This window comes from Citrus sinensis, chromosome 9 (assembly GCF_022201045.2).
Source record: "Citrus sinensis cultivar Valencia sweet orange chromosome 9, DVS_A1.0, whole genome shotgun sequence".
NCBI classification, from domain to species: Eukaryota; Viridiplantae; Streptophyta; class Magnoliopsida; order Sapindales; family Rutaceae; genus Citrus; species Citrus sinensis.
This window is the reverse complement of record NC_068564.1, coordinates 190,400-210,201: the sequence shown is the minus strand read 5'-3', so window position 1 is coordinate 210,201 and position 19,802 is coordinate 190,400. Positions and strand designations below refer to the sequence as shown.

The following is a 19,802-nucleotide window of genomic DNA, read 5'->3' as shown; positions in this document are numbered from 1 at the left end:
GTAATGCAACTGAGAATGACTGCAGAGGAATACGGGATCTAAAATGTTATCATAATCTCAATTAATAAATTTATGAAACCAAAATATAATTGATAAGCCACCCGTAGCTTAAATTTTAGGCTGAATCTATTATCTACCAGAATTTTCTAGTTGCTTAAATTATAATCGAGTACGTATACCTGCAAGTACTGGTGCCTTAGTTTTTCAGTTTAATCAATTTAATTAGGACCTCAAATTTATGAAATCTTAGACATTTAAGAAATCTTAGCGTGTATTAGCACTGACAACTTAAAATAGTAAAATATAATTCTACGTCTGAAGGATATAGAGTACTTTCTTATGACTATAAATAGTTAAGAGTAATGATACAGCCACAAACTCTTGTACAAACTTATTTTGTACAAACTGACGTGGCATTAATTCATTGGTTGAATGAAAATATAAATTAATAAAAACAAATCATGTGGGCCAAGTGATATTTAATTCAACCAATCTTATCATGTCACATCAATTTGTACAAAATAAGTTTGTACAAGAGTTTGTGGCTGTATCATTACTCAATAGTTAATCCTTCCAAAGCTATTTTATAATCGAGTCTTATGACTCTGTGTTGGGCTTGTAGTAGTGGGCTGGGCCCATGGATATGCTATCACGTGCTAAACACGTGGGCGGGAAAACGCAGTATAACTCTGTTGCCTGTACCGCGGGTGCAGGGGCCATTTAGATGACCCATACGAAACGGCGCATCTTAAACGCCACAGTATTGGGGAAAAAGAATAAAAAAAATGCATTTAGCAAAAGGCACCTACACACAACTAAAATTTCAAACTCTTTCTTTCTAAAACCTCTCTCCCAACAGAGGGAAAAAAAAAAATTTCTCATAATTAATTAATATTGATCATTTTTGGGTGAAAACTACGAAATTAAACTGTTATTGATTATGACGCAGCCTCCGGTGCCGCCCCCGCCACCGCCGAACGTCGGAGTGCAGGTGCGTTGCGCCGGATGCCACATCATCTTAACGGTGGGCCCAGGCCTTACCGAATTCATTTGCGGTACGTGTAATCTTCCGCAAATGCTGCCGCCGGAGCTCATGCCTGCATCCACCGGTGGTAGTGTTCCTAATAATACTACTTCAAGTAATACTACTAACAGTACTAGGCCGACTCACATGAAGGCCGCCTCGTCGCATGTGCCGGCCCTCGGGATCGATCCGACGAAGATACAGTTGCCTTGTGCCAATTGTAAGGCGATTTTGAACGTGCCTCACGGACTCGTTAGGTTTTCTTGTCCGCAATGCGCGGTGGAGCTCGCCGTTGATATGTCTAAAGTCAAACAGTTCTTTCCTCCTCCGCCTCGTCCTGCGCCGCCTGCCGAGGAAGTCAACGAGGTTTGCTTTTCTTGCTTAATTTCCCTTACATTTATGCTTTTCATAGTACGTGAACGTATTCTTTTAATTTATTTGACCTAGATTGCTTCAATTATGCACAATTTTGGTAGAAGTTTAAATTCATATGCTAGTTGAACTAATTCTATCGCTACTGCCACTGAAAAATTAAAGGAAAGAATAGAGAATTTGTGCTAGTACTAGCAGTAGTACAGTGTGTAACTTTGTTGGGAATTATGGTTAAAAAGAAAAAAAAAGAAGTGGAGAGAAGAACAAGACAGGAATTTTTTTTTCCCTAAAATTTACCATTAGAAAGTGATTGATTTCGAGCCATTTATGGCAATTAGTTTAATTCCTTGTTAATTATCTGAAGTATAGCGATTGTTCATTTTGCATTGCCTTGTATGTAATGGGCAGCAATGTAGTTTGATTACTTGTTGTCTAACAGACAAATTCAGTCGATAGTTTGGTGAACAACTTGTCTCAAGCAGTTGTGCTTGTGGAGAATGTCTCGATTGATGTGTTCCAATATATTTCTCTGCATCAGTGGATACATGACTTATTTGTGGTATGAAATAAAGATTGTATAGACCTGGCTCAGCTCTTGAATACTTGGCAATGTTTAAGATGACAAAACTCTTTGAAGGAATTTTCAATTTAAAACATAATAATTTTGTTGTATTCTGTATTTCTGTTCTAATATTTGAGAATCAAGTGAGCTTGGTTAGTTTTATATTATATTGAAGTGCAACTCCTAGAATCTTGATTTTTGGTTAGTGGTTGTTCTCAAACGCAAAGGAACTTTAAGCTTTTGGAAAAACTGGTTATCTTTACTGTTGTTTATGTGCAACTAATATATGAGAGTATGACACGCCTTGAGGCGAGAGATGTTATGCACAAATTTCTGTCATAATTACTCAACTTCTCTGCACTGTTGTAAAATAATTACACCTAAGCCCTAACTATTATGATAGATTCCCTTTTATTGCTATTCTGCAGTCTTCTTTGCTCAGTTTTATTCTTTCTGCTCTTCTTTTTTACTTTTGACACTGGAACCTCTCAGGTGGCCATAGAAGTGGAGCGAGAAGAAGATGAAGGTGGCATGGTCGGGGAAACATTTACAGATTATGTAAGTTTATCTCTGAAGACTTCAGAAGTAGACATTCTGTTTTGTCCTTTTCTTTCTTATTCATTAGCTTCTAGTTCCTTATAATGAGTAGAAATTCCTTGATTGTTGATCCTTTCTTTCGTATTCATATAAAATACAATGTCAATTCTTTTGTAGCGCCCTCCAAAACTTTCTATTGGACCAGCTCATCCTGATCCTATAGTAGAGACATCCTCCTTATCTGCAGTACATCCTCCTGAACCTACTTATGATTTACTAATAAAGTATGATTTGGAAAGTTCAAAGTCGTTGTCGTGCTTGCAGATCGAGACATTGGTGTATGCTTCTCAGGTTGATTTCTTGTTCTTGTTCTTTTTATTTTTTGTTTCCTTTCTGTAAAAAAAAAAAGGCACAAATTACACTTAATTATTCTGAGTCTCCTTCTTCATTCAACTTGTAAGATAATGTTGATTTCTGTAATAGAGACACCTTCAGCACCTTCCAAATAGTGCTAGGGCTGGATTCTTTATTGGAGATGGAGCTGGTGTGGGTAAAGGTCGAACGATTGCAGGGTTAATATGGGAGAATTGGCACCATGGAAGGAGGAAAGCATTGTAAGTTTTATATATAATTTCTTGATAATCACCTTTTTTAGGTTATTATTCTTAAAATGTTGTATTTGATTTTATGGTACCTTATGAGTGTATGAAATTGTGTTTGGCTGATTTGGATGTGTCAGATTATGGTTCATTTCTTGTCATTCTTTCTCCTGTTTCTAATTGCCACACAGGTGGATCTCCGTTGGGTCAGACTTAAAATTTGATGCAAGAAGAGACTTGGATGATGTTGGTGCTACATGTATTGAAGGTAAATCCTTAAGCCATTGTTAATATTTATTTGAATGTTGTCTTTTAGAGGTCATAATGCTCATGCTCGCATTATGATTCTGTTTAACAATTCAATTGAGATGGTAGAGGTTTTGCTTCCTTAACATGTAATGTAGAATCTCAAAAGAAGATTTTGAGAGGACTAGAGAGGATAGATATAGTTTGATCTTCTTAAATCAGTATGTTAGCGCAAAGGGCCGTTTGCTTTTGTTAATTTCTCATTGTGTGAAAGTAGCATTTCTCCAAATTCGCGGATCCAAGAGTTTCATAAAACGTTCTTGGTGCTATGATTTTATGTAGTTTTGAGGAAATTTATATTGAATTATATGTGTAGTATTGTGGAGTAAACTACAGATGGGAGTGTTTCTTACTTATTTCCAGTGATTTGGAGGGCTTGTGGGCTTCCGCATATTTACATTGCATATTTTGTGACTTACTCATCTGATAGGCCTACCTTTCAATTAAATAACTCCTTATGTAAATTCTTGGTTTGTCTGTGTCAAAAAGAGTGTAAAACAAAATGAAAGAGCTCCCCATCGGTTGCATGTACTCTGCTTCCAGAAATGAAAAAAATATGTCTCTTTCTGTATGCAGTGCATGCTTTGAATAAGCTACCTTATTCTAAGCTTGATTCAAGGTCCGTCGGGATCAGAGAAGGAGTTGTGTTTTTGACTTATAGTAGCCTCATTGCATCTTCTGAGAAAGGTCGTTCTCGCCTGCAGCAGCTTGTGCAGTGGTGTGGATCGGGATATGATGGTCTTGTCATATTTGATGAGGTACCTAGACTCTGTTTCCTTGGTAGTGTTGTCTATTGTTATTTTTTCAAGTATTAGCTTTTAGAAATGTTTATATTTTGATTGATGCAATAAATGTTCCATGGTTTCAATGTACTCTTCTATCTTTTATTGCTAAGGTTGAATGGCTTCATTGTAGTGCCACAAAGCTAAAAATCTGGTACCGGAAGCTGGAAGTCAGCCAACACGTACTGGGGAAGCAGTCCTTGAGCTTCAGGTTTGTTTCCTAAACTGATGTCAGCACGCATCTTCTATTGATTTGATATTGAAAAAGCTTCAACTTCTGTATATGTGCACATCCATGTGTGCAAATTTTTATGTCAGGTAGCTTGCACGCACGCACACTCGCAGCCCCCCCAGGATTTAAAAAAAAAATCCCTAGGAAAAAGTATACATACTAAAGATTGTATACACATTCATTACATCCTCAGAAATGCTTTTTCTGATATAGAAAATTGGGTAGCTGGCTGTAATGGAGTATAACTGGGTATCCTGAACTTTTAATATTTAAATTTTAATAAAACAGGCTCGACTTCCTGAAGCACGTGTTGTTTATTGCTCAGCAACTGGTGCATCTGAACCACGCAATATGGGTTATATGGTCCGACTTGGACTTTGGGGAGCTGGAACATGTTTCAAAGATTTCCAGATATTTCTTGGTGCGCTTTGTTCTCTCTCTCGTGGCATTACATTTTGGATAGCAACTCATCAAATCAATGGCATTCTATTTTATCTGCGTTCTAGTGGTTGAATCAGGGGCCATTAAGTATCTGTTTCTAGTTCTGATTGTTTTTACACTTTATATTATGATCACACATGTAACTAAATTCAAGATGGATCCCCATTTTAGCACACATTACACAAAATTCGCTTCCACGTATCCGTTAATATTGCCCCACGGAAGTAAAATTTATTTTTCTGCATAAAAGCAGGATTTTTTCCGCTTGCATAGAATTCTGGTATTCGGTGCCATTGATGGCACTTTTTTTATTTTTTATTTTTTTTAAATGTTTGCTTCTGTCAAATAGCATTTTAGGCTCGTCTCTTGACACTTGCTTGATGTGAACTGTTAATTCTTTGAGACTGTTGGATTGTATCCATATCATTGAGAACTCAAAACCACAAAGAACATATGAAAAATTTGCATTTTAGTAGGGCACACATGGCTGTTAAATAGTGTTTTTAGTTCATTAAATAGGAATGACTAGCTCCTTTAAGTGATAAACATATTGATTGTTTTCAGGATGCAAGTCACCTACTCCAGGAACTGTAATTTTAAACAATCAATTTATCTTGTTTCTCGGATATGAAACTCTCTGACTTTACTCCTAATTTCTGTATATTTCTATTGAACTATTTCCGTATTTTGCATGTTTTATGTCACAAGTTTAGTTTCATATGGAGTTGTTAAAAGTTCGAGGCCTTCTAACATAAATATCATATGCAGGTGCTCTTGATAAAGGTGGTGTTGGAGCACTGGAACTTGTTGCCATGGACATGAAAGCAAGGTTATAAAGATTAGGGGAACCTTTCTTCATCTTCCGTTTTTTTAGCAGATATATTGTAGAATATGTTCTAACACATGCATTGTTCAAATTTTAGGGGAATGTATGTGTGTCGTACTCTTAGCTATAAAGGGGCGGAATTTGAAGTTATTGAGGCACCATTAGAAGCTGAAATGACGGTATGTGGTGTTGGTTTGATCTCCTATTTCAGGCACCAAAAAATGATTGCAAATATATTCACTTCTAACTGCACAAAGTTTACTAGAAGAGGTTATTGCGTGGCGTAGGTCAGTTACATGTCTGCCATAGCTAGAAATTTTCTGATCTTTATTTCTTGAAAATTTGTATAATTAAGTTTCTTTTTCATGCTGTTTATGGTGTTTAATACTATTTGATCTACTTATTTTTTTCTCAATTCAAAAAAGAAAAAAAATTGAACTACTTTTTGTGAAGAAAGGACTAAGGAAGGGGGGGGGGGGGGGGGAAGTAAAAAAGAAAGGAAAACACCATCTTAATGTCAATAAACTGTTTATAGTTGGTGCTCTCCTGCTTTCTTTTTATTGTATTCAAGAATATGGAGCATCCTCTTCTCTAAAATTATTTATCACAGGATATGTATAAAAAAGCAGCAGAATTTTGGGCAGAATTGCGAGTGGAGTTGTTGTCAGCAAGTGCTTTTCTCGCTAATGATAAACCTAATTCTAGTCAGTTGTGGAGATTATATTGGTCAGGTCATCAGGTATGAATATGTTGGGTAGTTGGTGCATTGTGGTTTTAATATTTCTTTTTAGCTATCTCTTTCTCCTGTTTTAACATTGTTTTAGGCTTTTATTCATTACATATCTATTCATTTATTGGCTATTTGTATCTGCATATGTTGTAGCGTTTCTTTAGGCACATGTGCATGTCAGCCAAGGTGCCTGCTACTGTGAGGCTTGCTAAGAAAGCATTAGCTGAAGGTAAGTGCGTGGTCATTGGCCTTCAGAGTACTGGAGAGGCTCGGACTGAGGAAGCCGTGACAAAATATGTGCGTATGTCTAGCTTTAATCATGTGCAGTCATCATCTAATTCTTTGTTCTTTGTGTTTTTTAGTTTTGTCGTATGAATGTTATGTTTATCTTCGTTTTGAATAGGGTCTGGAACTTGATGACTTCATTTCTGGGCCTCGAGAGCTGTTGCTGAAATTTGTGGAAGAAAATTATCCTTTGCCTGAAAAGCCTGAACCTCTCCCAGGTGTGGATTCTGTCTACTGGATATTTTTACTCTCCACGTTGCTGCTGCAACTAGCATTCACTTTCTACATCTATTATAGGAGAGGAGAGTGTGAAGGAACTTCAGCGGAAGAGGCATTCAGCATCCCCTGGTGTTTCTTTCAAAGGGAGAGTTAGGAAAGCTGCAAAGTGGAAGCCTGCAAGTGATGGTGAAAGCGATGAAGAATCTGAAAGTAAGTTTTTGGAAATGGACAGTGACAGATTTTTTTTGCTAGTTCTCATGAATCTTTCATATGCTTTCTGTCCTGTACCATATGGCTTTGGGAAAAAATTACTTTTTCCTTCTTCATTAGTACTCTAGTGCTGCTTTTTCTGCCCCATTGATTTACAACCCTTTCAATGTTCTTTATTGTTTTTATTTGGATGGAAACATCCTGTAGAGTTCATTGGGTACATAACTTCTTAGTATATTTACCAAGTACTCTTTGGTTTAGTCATAGTTATATGCTGGGAACTACTCCATTAAGCTTTATTTGTTTTACGACATTGTTGGATGAAAACTGCTGAAATGCTGCAATGTTTACATTCGCATTGCTAATATAAGGTCTGAAAAATGCAGCTGATTCTGCTCATGAATCTACTGAATCTGATGACGAGTTTCAGATCTGTGAGATTTGCAACTCGGAAGAGGTAAAATGTTTATGAAGGTTTAGATGTTTTCAAAGCTTGATTGGTCTTCAATATGTTAAATAGTACAGTATGTTTGATTCCAGGAAAGAAAGAAATTGCTCCAATGTTCCTGCTGCGGTCAACTGGTTCACTCAGGGTGCTTAGTCCCACCTATTACAGATGTAATACCCAGTGATTGGTCATGTCATTCTTGCAAGGAAAAAACTGAGGAATATCTTCAATCAAGACATGCATATTTAACGGAACTCTTGAAGAGGTTTCATAATTGCTCCATGTTTCATATTTGCTTTTGCTTATGTTTTGTTATTGTCGCAAATTTAAGGCTGCTGTGCTTCTGGGGGCTGTTGGTGATGGGTTTATTGAATTTCTATTTGTTAAATGAAATAATCATTGGTCTATAAATTTAGGTATGAAGCAGCTTTGGAGCGCAAGTCAAAAATTTTGGATATAATTCGTTCTATGGATTTTCCAAATAATCCTTTGGATGATATTGTTGATCAGGTGGGGGTCATGTGTCCTTAAATGCCTCTCCTCTCTCTTTCTTTCCTTTGTCTCCCCTTCTCCTCTCCTTGGCTTGTGTGTATTTGTTTCTGATTGGATGGGAGACATGCCAGTCCCTATTGGCACAATAAAGAACTGACATGTAGAGATTCACTACATCAAAATCCATGTTGATATTGATAAAGTTTTTGTTTCAGTTTTTATCCATCTGTTTTCCTCTTTAACTTCAATCTTGTCATTCTTTTATATTAAAGTTTGTTTTGCTGGAAAAACAAATTCACTGGAATTTTTTTATCTTTATGCTCTGAGCTATGTTTTCGACTGTCATGCTTTATCATTTTTTACCTCACGTGTAATGTGACTGCAGCTTGGAGGTCCCGCAAAGGTTGCAGAAATGACGGGATCTGTTTTCCTCTAACTTTAACCTTGGCATTCTTTTATATTAAAGTTTGTTTTGCTGGAAAAACAAATTCACTGGAATTTTTTTATCTTTATGCTCTGAGCTATGTTTTCTACTGTCATGCTTTATCATTTTTACCTCACGTGTAATGTGACTGCAGCTTGTAGGTCCCGCAAAGGTTGCAGAAATGACGGGATCTGTTTTCCTCTAACTTTAACCTTGGCATTCTTTTATATTAAAGCTTGTTTTGCTGGAAAAACAAATTCACTGGAATTTTTTTATCTTTATGCTCTGAGCTATGTTTTCTACTGTCATGCTTTATCATTTTTTACCATACATGTAATGTGACTGCAGCTTGGAGGTCCTGACAAGGTTGCAGAAATGACGGGGAGGAGAGGCATGCTTGTAAGAGCCTCCAGTGGAAAAGGTGTAACTTATCAGGCACGGAACACGTAAGTGTTTTTTCCCACCCTCATTGTGAATCTGCTTGCCATTTCACTCTACCTTAACTTCCATATGTTTTATACTTTAGAAAGGAAGTCACCATGGAAATGGTCAACATGCATGAGAAGCAGCTCTTTATGGATGGTAAGAAGCTTGTTGCAATCATATCAGAAGCTGGATCTGCTGGTGTTTCTTTACAAGCGGATAGAAGGGCAGCAAATCAGGTATGCCTCACCATGTGGAAGTTTTCCAGTTTTCACCGCACCATTCCTTGAAAGTTTCTAAAGTTAGATGCTATCCAAATGCTTCTGCAGTCAAGAATTGAATTCATTATTTTTAGAGGGTTTTTCAGATATGCAAGTCCATGTAACATTTTTCGTTCCTTTTCCGTCTGACTCTTTTTATGACAGAAAAGAAGGGTTCATATAACTTTGGAGCTTCCTTGGAGTGCTGACAGAGCAATACAGCAGTTTGGAAGAACTCATCGATCAAATCAAGCTTCAGCTCCTGAATATAGGTGGACCAAACATTATCAGTTTCATGCTTCCCTATTTTTATTGAAAGAAATATAACTTCTCTTCCCACCTTTTTTTGTATTAGCTGCCATTGCTACTTCACTGTGTGACAGTGGCTTTGGCTTCCAAATTATGAAATTGGGGGGAAAAGAAAGAAAAAAGTTCTTAATTATTGAATTTTTATGGAGGTCTATAGCAAGCTGAACATCAATCAGGGTGGTTTGATTGATTCGTGGTTTGGGCAATATAAGTGGAGTGAGTCAAGTTGGATTTTTTGGCACGTGTTACTCAATTGCGAACAGGTGCAATAACGATTAGAACTAGAGCGTGATGAAGGAAATCTATGATTTTATATAAGCTGTAAATTCCTGTTAATGTTAGGTTAATCTTCATACTGTAATAATCTGTTGATTCAACAGGGTCTGTGATGTGTAGAATGACAGAGAATCTAGGAAATGTGTCAAGGAATAAGGATGTTGAGATGGATAAGTGGAAAACTAACTTGAGCACTATCAATCAATGTTTATTGGTAGCTTTAAAGGTTACAGTGGTAGAAGGTAGAAAGTAGAAGGATATGGCTGAGGAAGGAGTTACAATGACAAGAAGTTGGGGAATTGGAACTTGTGAGTTGTTGTTGTTTATGAGTTACAGAACGCCATGAGACAGTTTGGTCTGTAGCTGGTGTAGGCATTAGATTAGAGCACCCAGGATATGTGTCAAGTTCGATGAACCCTAGCCTGTGAGTAATAAGCTGTGGCTGCTGATATACTTAGAAGGAAGGTTTTATGTGTAACCCAGTATTTTCGGAATATGCACTGTTGATGTGACTGAAGTTGGTTATAAATCAAGTTTTGGTTTTGGACACTTTGTTGCAATTTCTTCTTCTTCTTCTAAAGGCACGGGATGTATCATATGGGAATCATCAAATGTCTCTATCACCTCTTTTTATCGTTAGTTTATTATTGGTATGATTAATATACTTGAATCATGAAATTGTTCTGATCTCATTGATGTAAGATCAGGTTTGGTTGCTGTGAAGATATTTATTGGCAGTTCTTGAACAGGCATCTAGGAAAAATATATGATATTTTCTGGTATATTTTGCAGGATAATCTTTACCAATCTTGGTGGAGAACGCCGATTTGCATCCATTGTTGCCAAGAGATTAGAATCTCTTGGAGCCTTAACTCAGGGAGACCGCAGGTAGGTTGGACACTTCTTCCTTTTGGTTGTTGTGGAGGGTTTTGCATTGGTTCAGTCTTGAACCAGTCTTTTCTTTGTTGAAAGTCTATGCTTTTCTCATTTCTTGGTTGGATGCGGCAGGGCTGGACTATCCTTGAGTGCATATAATTATGATAGTGCTTTCGGGAAAAAGGCCTTGATGATGATGTATAGAGGAATAATGGAGCAGGTGATGATAATCTACATGTGATATTATTATATAATCTCTCTTTATGTTTTGAATAATAGGGAAAAATAGAAAAGGAAAATTAATAGAAACTGGATATTCTGAGGAATAATTATGATTCAATTTTCAGGATGTCTTGCCAGTTGTACCTCCTGGATGTTCATCTGAAAAACCAGAAACGATTCAAGATTTTATGACAAAGGCGAAAGCTGCTCTTGTGTCTGTTGGCATAGTTAGGGACACAGTCCTCGGTAATTTCTTCAGGGATATTTTTCTCAACCGTCAAATGGATTAAAAATGCCAAACTGTCCTATTCATCGATTATGTCATTCTTTCTTTAACTTATTTTAGAGATTGATTCCTATACATATGCTTGGTGTATATTGTTTTAATTATTTTTATTTCATAACAGTCACAATCATACATTCGTTGTAGGTAATGGGAAAGATTATGGAAAGTTGTCGGGTCGTATAATTGATTCAGACATGCACGATGTTGGACGTTTCCTTAATCGGCTCTTGGGACTGCCACCTGATATTCAGAATAGGTCAACTATGTTTCATTTTAAAAAGGATGTGCCTGTTCAGTTAGAATTTTTACTTAATATTCTAATTGCGACCATCTCGATGCAGACTATTTGAGTTGTTCATCAGCATCTTGGATCTTCTTGTTCAGAATGCACGTATAGAAGGAAATCTTGATTCGGGGATTGTTGATATGAAAGCTAACATTATTGAACTGCAAGGAACTCCAAAGGTTCACTTTCTTGCTTGATCTCTTGCTATGTTATGCTTTTAGTCGTACTAATAATCATTTTGTTCCAGACTGTTCATGTTGATAACATGTCTGGGGCGTCGACTATGCTCTTTACTTTCACTCTGGATCGTGGAATCACATGGGAGGTACCCCCCCCCCCCCCCCCTCCCTCCCCTTTCTTTTCTATTTAACTGGAATCTTATAATTTTTCTGCCCAATTTGTAATTCTTTTTTGTGTTAGTCTGCTAGTACTAAGCTAGACGAGAAGCAAAAGGATGGGCTTGGTTCAGCTAATGATGGATTCTATGAATCTAAGAGAGAATGGTTGGGAAGGCGTCACTTCATTTTAGCATTTGAGAGGTACCCTTTTTTTTCTATTATTTTTTATGCAATTCACTGAATCTTTCATATCTATGATTTCCTTTGTGAAGAAAACTATGAATTGGTTCTTCTTTTTCTTACTCTCCAGAACAGTATGTACAGGGAATATATACAGCAAAATAGGAGAGAAAATAGGAGACTACATCTATCCTTTCCTAAATAATAGGAAACAAAATCTGGAAAGAATCCTAATGAATCTTCCCATTATAATTTAACTTATTCCTAAAATAGGCTAGATTACAAATAAATCCTAACTTTGAATCTTTATTTTCAACACTCCCCCTCAAGCTGGTGTGTGTATATCATACAAACCCAGCTTGTTACTTAAGTCTTCAAAGTTAGGTCTTGGCAGTGCTTTAGTAAGGATGTCTGCAATTTGTTGTCTAGTTGGAATGTACTTTAGTTCCACACTTCCACTAGTGACCTTCTCTGAGATGAAGTGCCTATCAAGCTCGACATGTTTGGTTCGATCATGATGCACTGGGTTTTTTGCGATGCTGATTGCTGCTTGATTGTCACACCTCATTAGAATGGATGAAAGGCTGCACACACCGAGTTCCTTGAGTACACGCTTTATCCAAATTCCTTCACAGATTCCATTTGCCAAAGCTCTGAACTCTGCTTCTGCACTACTCCTAGCTACAACTGATTGTTTCTTACTCCTCCAGGTTACTAGATTTCCCCAAACATAGGAACAGTAAGCAGATGTTGATCTTCTATTTGTGACGTCTCCAGCCCAGTCTGCATCGGAGTAGATCTCAATATTCCTATATTCTGATTTCTTAAAAAACAATCCTTTTCCAGGTGTCATCTTTAGATACTTCAAAATTCTAAAGACTGCATCCATGTGTTCCTCTGTAGGATTGTGCATGAATTGGCTCACAGCACTAACAGCAAAGCCTATGTCCGGACGAGTATGTGAGAGATAGATTAAACAACCAACCAGCCTTTGATATCTCTCCCTATTGACTGGGACACTATTCTCAACTGAGCCTAGTTTCTTGTAGGGATCCATAGGAGTATCTACTGGTTTGCACCCAATCATACCAGTCTCCTTTAGTAGGTCCAGGGTGTATTTCCTCTGGGAGACAACAATTCCCTTTCTAGATCTTGCCACCTCCATCCCAAGAAAATATTTCAGATTCCCTAGATCTTTAACTTTAAATTCCTGAGCTAGCTGTTTCTTCAACTTCTGCAGTTCTTCCTCATCATTTCCTGAGAGAATGATGTCATCAACATATACGATTAGGAGAGAGATCTTCTTTGCTTGTGATGTTCGGAGGAATAGAGTGTGATCTGCCTGACACTGAGTGTAACCAAGTCTCACAACTGCCTTCGCAAATCTATCAAACCATGCTCGAGGGGATTGTTTAAGCCCATACAAAGATTTCTTGAGCTTGCACACTTTATTTCCAGTAAGTTTCAGATCAAGACCCTGGGGAACTTCCATAAACACTTCTTCTTCAAGATCGCCATTGAGAAACGCATTTTTTATATCTAGTTGGTATAAGTACCAATCTAGATTTACTGCTAAGGAGAGCAAGATTCTGATGGTGTTGAGCTTCGCAACTGGAGCAAAGGTTTCAAGATAATCAATCCCATATGACTGTGTGAACCCTTTAGCTACAAGACGAGCTTTGAGCCTCTCAACACTTCCATCTGCCTTGTATTTAACAGTAAAAATCCACTTACATCCAACTGGTCGTTTCCCTGCAGGAAGATCTGTTATAACCCATGTATCATTTTTCTCAAGAGCATGTATTTCTTCATGAACAGCTCTCTTCCACTCAAGATGACCGAGAGCCTCTTGTATATTGTTGGGAACATGTAGATTATCTAAAGAAGAAACAAAGGCTCGGTATGATGAGGACAAACCATCATATGAGACATATTTGGCAATTGGATGAGTGGTGCAACTTCGAACCCCCTTTCTTTCTGCAATTGATTTATTAGAATCATCAACACTTGGAACCATGAACTCAACCGAGGCAAGACTATCCATACCTGTGTTGTCTTCACAAGAGCTTAGATTTGGTTCAGTTTCTTGGACATGTGGCTGAGTTCTGTGCTCTATCTGCTCTCTAGTTCTTCTCCTCCTATAAACATTGAGATTATCAACAGCAAGCTGTGGACGAGGTGAGATTAGAGGCTGTAGTTGATGAGCTGATGGATGACGGGGTGACTCGGCTGATTGTGGTTGGGAGGACTCAGATGACTCAAAAGGTTGTGAAGATGTTGGGAGGATTGCTGATTGTGGCTGTTGGATAGATTGATCATGTGTGGTGGTTGAGTTATGAGGGTTTTCATGAGGGGTTTCCAGCCAAGATTGCCAAGAAGATTCCCAAGGCTGATGTTCGCTCGTACTCTCTCCCTGAACAGCAGTTTTGGAATAGAAAGGCAGGTTTTCAACAAATGTTACATCTCTGGAAATGTATATTTTTCTGGTGTGAGGAGAATAGCATTTGTATCCTTTTTTATGTGGAGAATAGCCTAAAAATATACACTTGAGAGATCGGGAATCAAGTTTAGTCCTGTGTTGAGAGTGAACATGGACATATGCTGTGCAACCGAATATTTTTTGTGGTAAATCTGCTGAAACAATCCTAGTGTGTGGAAAGAAATTGAGAAGAACTTTTCTTGGGCAATGAAACCCCAAGACTCTAGAAGGCATTCGGTTGATTAAGTAGGCTGCAGTGAGAACAGCTTCACCCCAGAAAAAATTAGGAACATGAGATGAGAACAAAAGACAGCGAGCCACTTCAAGAAGGTGTCTGTTTTTGCGTTCAGCGACCCCATTTTGTTGCGGGGTGTCAACACAAGAACTGATGTGAAGAATGCCGTGATGGAGAAGATATGAGCTGAGGGAGTCTTTGAAATATTCCTTGGCATTGTCGGTTTTAAGGACTTGGATTTTTGTATTGAATTGGGTTTGAATCATGGCGTTAAAGTTTTGGAAGATTTGACTAACTTCGGATTTGTTTTTCATGAGAAACACCCAAGTGAGACGAGTATGATCATCCACAAATGACAAAAACCAGCGAGCCCCAGAAACATTTTTAATTCTTGAGGGACCCCACACATCACTGTGAATTAAAGCAAATGGACGAGAAGGCTTATACTTAACACTTGAATAGACATTTCGAGTATGTTTTGCAAATTGACAAATTTCACAATGAAAGGATAAAGGGTTTTTATTGATGAATAGATTGGGAAAAATTTTTGCGAGATACATGAAACTAGGATGACCTAATCGATAGTGTAACAGAACAATTTCACTATCGTTATTGACATTTGGACTAACAATAGAGTGAGGATAACTAGTTGACAGATTATTGGACTTGGCACAATTTGCTCTCGAATCTTTTATGAAGGAGGATTGATCGCTTTTGAGTAGATAGAGTCCAGAACATAGCTCAGCACTGCCAATCGTCTTCCCCGAATCCAAGTCCTGAAAAACACACATATTTGGATAGAATTTAGTTACACAATTCTGATCATGAGTGAATTTACTGATTGAAAGTAAATTGCAAGCCAAATTAGGCACATAAAGTACAGAATTAAGGTGTAACTCCTTAGTGAGTCTGATAGAACCTGTCCCTGCTATTTTTGTGTGAGAGCCATCTGCGATCCGAACTGAAGTGCTGTTGATGCTAGCTTTATAATCCTGCAACATTGAGGCATCTCCAGTCATGTGATCAGAAGCACCAGTGTCAATTATCCAGGGTTTGCTTGTTCCATTAGTGGCTGCAAATGCTGAATGAGTCTCTTTCTGAGCCACTAGACTTGTCCCTGCATTGGAGTTCAAAGTGGCTTGATCGAAAAGCTTTTGAAGAATCTCCATTTGCTCCTTGCTGAATGGATTTGGCTCGGGTAGGGCCTGATTGTCCGTGGTGGATGCTGCATGAGCACGAGATTCACGGTCACCTTTGGAACGAGGTTTCCAATCAGCAGGTTTGCCATAAATTTTCCAGCAACTCTCCTTATAGTGGCCTGCCTTACGACAGTGATCGCACCATGGTCTTTCTTTCTTTGTACGATTTTCACTAACCCCTATAGAGTTGGATGCACGGGCAGCAAGTGCAGAGGCGTCCAGTGTTGGTTCTGATGACCCCATCATCACCTTTTTCCTACTTTCTTCACGCTTAACTTCAGAAAAGGCTTCACGAGGGCGCGGTAGAGGCTTTGTCCCGAGCACACGGCTCCTAACCTGATCAAGATCTTTATTGAGTCCGAGGAGAAATTTAAACGTTCTCTTCTGTTCCACAATCTTCTTGTATAAGGTTGTATCGTCGGTGCACTTCCAAGGGTATGTTTCAAATAGATCAAGGTGTTGCCAATGCCTAGTCAGAGTATTAAAGTACTGAGTGACAGATTGTTCTCCTTGGCGGAAGTCATGGAGGATGGTTTCAATCTGGAATAACTCTGATGTGTTCTCAGAGCTAGAATAGGTTTCCTTTGCAGCATCCCATATGTCCTTTGCAGTCCCAAACAGAAGAAAATTCTCACCAATATCATTGTTCATGGAATTGATAAGCCATGACATGATCATGTTGTTCTCTGATTTCCACCTTTTGAAACTAGGGTTTGACACCTCTGGCATGGCCGCCTCACCCGTGAGATATTCATCCTTACCCTTGCCACATATGAACATCATGACAGATTGTGACCACTGGAGATAATTGTGGCCGTTCAATTTATGACTGGTAATTAAGATCGGTGAAGAATCAATTCCACCATGAGTTGCAGTCTCCACGTTTCCTTTAGACTGTGATACTGTAACGGAGGATGATGAGGAAGCCATCCCGTATTTTGCTACAGAGAATACAACTGATGGGAGAGGAAGAAAGGTGGATACTGTTGAAAAAAAAAAAGGTGGTAGAGGAGAAGGAAATGGCGGCTGATAGGAGAACTAGGGTTTAGAGCCTAGCTCTGATACCATGAAGAAAACTATGAATTGGTTCTTCTTTTTCTTACTCTCCAGAACAGTATGTACAGGGAATATATACAGCAAAATAGGAGAGAAAATAGGAGACTACATCTATCCTTTCCTAAATAATAGGAAACAAAATCTGGAAAGAATCCTAATGAATCTTCCCATTATAATTTAACTTATTCCTAAAATAGGCTAGATTACAAATAAATCCTAACTTTGAATCTTTATTTTCAACACTTTGTATTGATGTTTTTAGTGAATCTTGGTCTGCCTTTTTGTAATAGTAATATTTTTTTTTTCCTTCACTTCTTTATTGTTCATTTTCTTTTAGAAATGAAAACCTTTTTGTTTAGGGTTTAGGGTTTAAGACATCAATGCTAACTTCTGTGACAATAAGATATCAACCAAAAGTTGTGGAAAATTAAATTTGGAAAAGATATCTAGATGCTTGATATTGGTTGGATGAAGAGGTTGTTTGTTCTTCTGTGTGGTTTTCCCACAGTTTTTATTTGTGTCTGATGTTATTGCATGCATATTTCTACTGCCTGATGAGCCTTTTTTTCCACTGTGTTCATGTTAAATTCTGTTCCAGTACTGCAGCTTCTGGAATGTATAAAATTGTCCGTCCTGCTGTAGGGGAGTCCCTGAGGTATGAAATTTAATAATTACTGGCCTCTTCAACCTTTCTACTAAACTTTTATGTTTACTAGTCAGAATTTCTATTTCTACAGGGAAATGCCTTTGGCAGAATTGAAAAATAAATACAGGAAATTGTCATCAATAGAGAAGGCTCGCTCTGGTTGGGAAGACGAATATGAAGTTTCATCTAAACAGGTATATCCAAATAACGACAACATATGTATCACGGTATAGTTAGTTTCTTTGTGTGCAAATGTTTATTAGAATAATTCTACAGACACAGATTCCTTATACAAATTATTTCATGAAAATGTGATGTTGCACTATTACATATTCTTTGTTCTTATTCATTCCATTGACTTTTGTCTTTTCAATTGTTTACTAAATTTATGTCATGTCAATTTGTATATATCAAATAGTTTGTATAAGGGGTTTGTATGTGTATTATTATTATTCCATCAAGTGGTTTGTTGACATAGGTCTAGACCTAATGAAAACATATTGCACGAGCCTTCTTATCTAAAATATATCGATGCTACTTAGTATAGTTGTTGTATGAAAAACCAGTTTTCATTATTGGTTGTAAGATGGCTGGGAATCTTAATTTTTAGAGGGTTCATTGTCTTTTCTTTTTCATTTACTAATTTCAATTTGGTTATAGTTAATACTTTGCCATGGTAAAAATGTTCAATACTTGCCTTAGTTAATGCTTTATCATAATCAATTCATTGGAGACTAATCTTGAAAAGGAATGATTTGTCAATCCAATGGGATTGATTCTGTAATTACATGTGTTGGTTGGGTGTGACTGGGTGGCCTGTTGGAACAACCTTCAAAACCAGAACCGTGTAGAACCTTGCTTTATATTTTTTTTATTGATAGTTTATTCTTTGTATATTTTGTCTTGCTTTATATCCTGAATTCTTTTTCTTGAATTGTTTAAGTTAATGTTTCTCATGTAAAATCATTAATTGATAAGAACAGGATAATCCCGTTTATCAGGCTTGGACCATAACAAGATCATACAGAAAAAGTTACATAAAATTTAACAAGTTTGCTGATTCAACAACTTTTTCCACATCTTACAGTTATCTTTTCTTGCAGTGTATGCATGGCCCCAAATGTAAGCTTGCCAACTACTGCACAGTAGGCCGAAGAATACAAGAAGTAAATGTTTTGGGTGGCCTCATTCTTCCTGTTTGGGGCACTATCGAGAAGGCCCTTTCTAAGCAGGTAATGACTAACTAGCCTACACTGCTTCTTTTCCTTGATTCCGTTGGCTGCATGACAAAAATGTTCATTAATTGGGGTTTCCTCACTTTTCCAATATCCATATGGATTACAGAATTTTATGGTACTCATGCGAGGATTATTAAAAAAATATGTTGGTGGATGTTATGCTACTAACTTCTACTTAGCTAAAAGGTTGTTTTACTGATTGGTTTGTGGGAAGTTTTGGGTTTGTCTTAGGAAGTGGTAAAAATTAGCTTTAGGATAATATTTGGTGTGAAGCAATCTGTCAATCTTCAGTTACCAGATTTCGAGCAATTGAGTGCCGCTGTAAATGTCACTTGGGGTGCCTGGGGTTAGATTGTTACGCAATTGTAAAAATGATATTGCACCATACTTTTCCCTCAAAAGTAGACTGCATAGCTTTGCTGTGAAACCTTTTCAACATTGATGTAATGTAAACGGAATTCTACAGGCTCGCCAAAGCCATAAACGGCTCCGGGTTGTCCGTCTAGAAACCACTGCAGATAATAAGCGAATTGTTGGGCTTTTGGTCCCAAATGCAGCAGTTGAGACAGTGCTACAAGGTTTATCTCTCTCTCTCTCTCTCTGACATACACACACCAAAACTATATTAGAATCAGATGTGGAAATTTTACATTGATGGTATACCAGTGATAGAAAAAATAAAAAGACCTCACTTGAAAGCATTGGTCGCAGATTTGGCATGGGTTCAAGATATCGATGATTGAGATGCAGTTCTGGTATTTTTGCATGTAACAGCCATGTAACTGCCGTAAAATTAAGAAACCAGCACAGGCCTTGCCCTTGAGGAAGAAGAAACTTATATGGAATTGTGCAGTCTCATTCATATTGATTTTTTCTACTCAATGCTCTATTTTTTGGCTTATAATTTTGTAAATTACTAACACAGTCATGAAGGCCAATGACAAATAATAGGTTACCAGTCTTGTATTAGTTAATAGTTCTTAGTTCTTCTTGAGCTTATCTTT

At 37.6% G+C, this 19,802-nt stretch overlaps 1 protein-coding gene across 1 annotated transcript; it reads left to right on the top strand.

Moving 5' to 3' along the window:
• The first annotated feature begins 758 nt into the window (after positions 1–758).
• Positions 759–19,797, top strand: LOC102622040 (protein FORGETTER 1). Its single transcript, XM_052434484.1, has 32 exons — positions 759–1,390; positions 2,451–2,516; positions 2,673–2,846; positions 2,979–3,109; positions 3,286–3,362; positions 3,977–4,158; positions 4,316–4,393; positions 4,703–4,835; positions 5,624–5,684; positions 5,779–5,860; positions 6,292–6,420; positions 6,565–6,708; positions 6,815–6,914; positions 6,994–7,125; positions 7,512–7,582; positions 7,666–7,838; positions 7,990–8,083; positions 8,838–8,935; positions 9,016–9,151; positions 9,338–9,444; positions 10,550–10,645; positions 10,766–10,853; positions 10,981–11,101; positions 11,286–11,397; positions 11,483–11,606; positions 11,675–11,752; positions 11,848–11,966; positions 17,513–17,569; positions 17,652–17,754; positions 18,664–18,792; positions 19,265–19,376; positions 19,510–19,797. Exons 1-32 carry the CDS (start codon positions 941–943, stop codon positions 19,539–19,541), a joined length of 3,789 nt encoding a protein of 1,262 aa, XP_052290444.1. The 5' UTR covers positions 759–940; the 3' UTR covers positions 19,542–19,797.
• Positions 19,798–19,802: the final 5 nt, after the last annotated feature.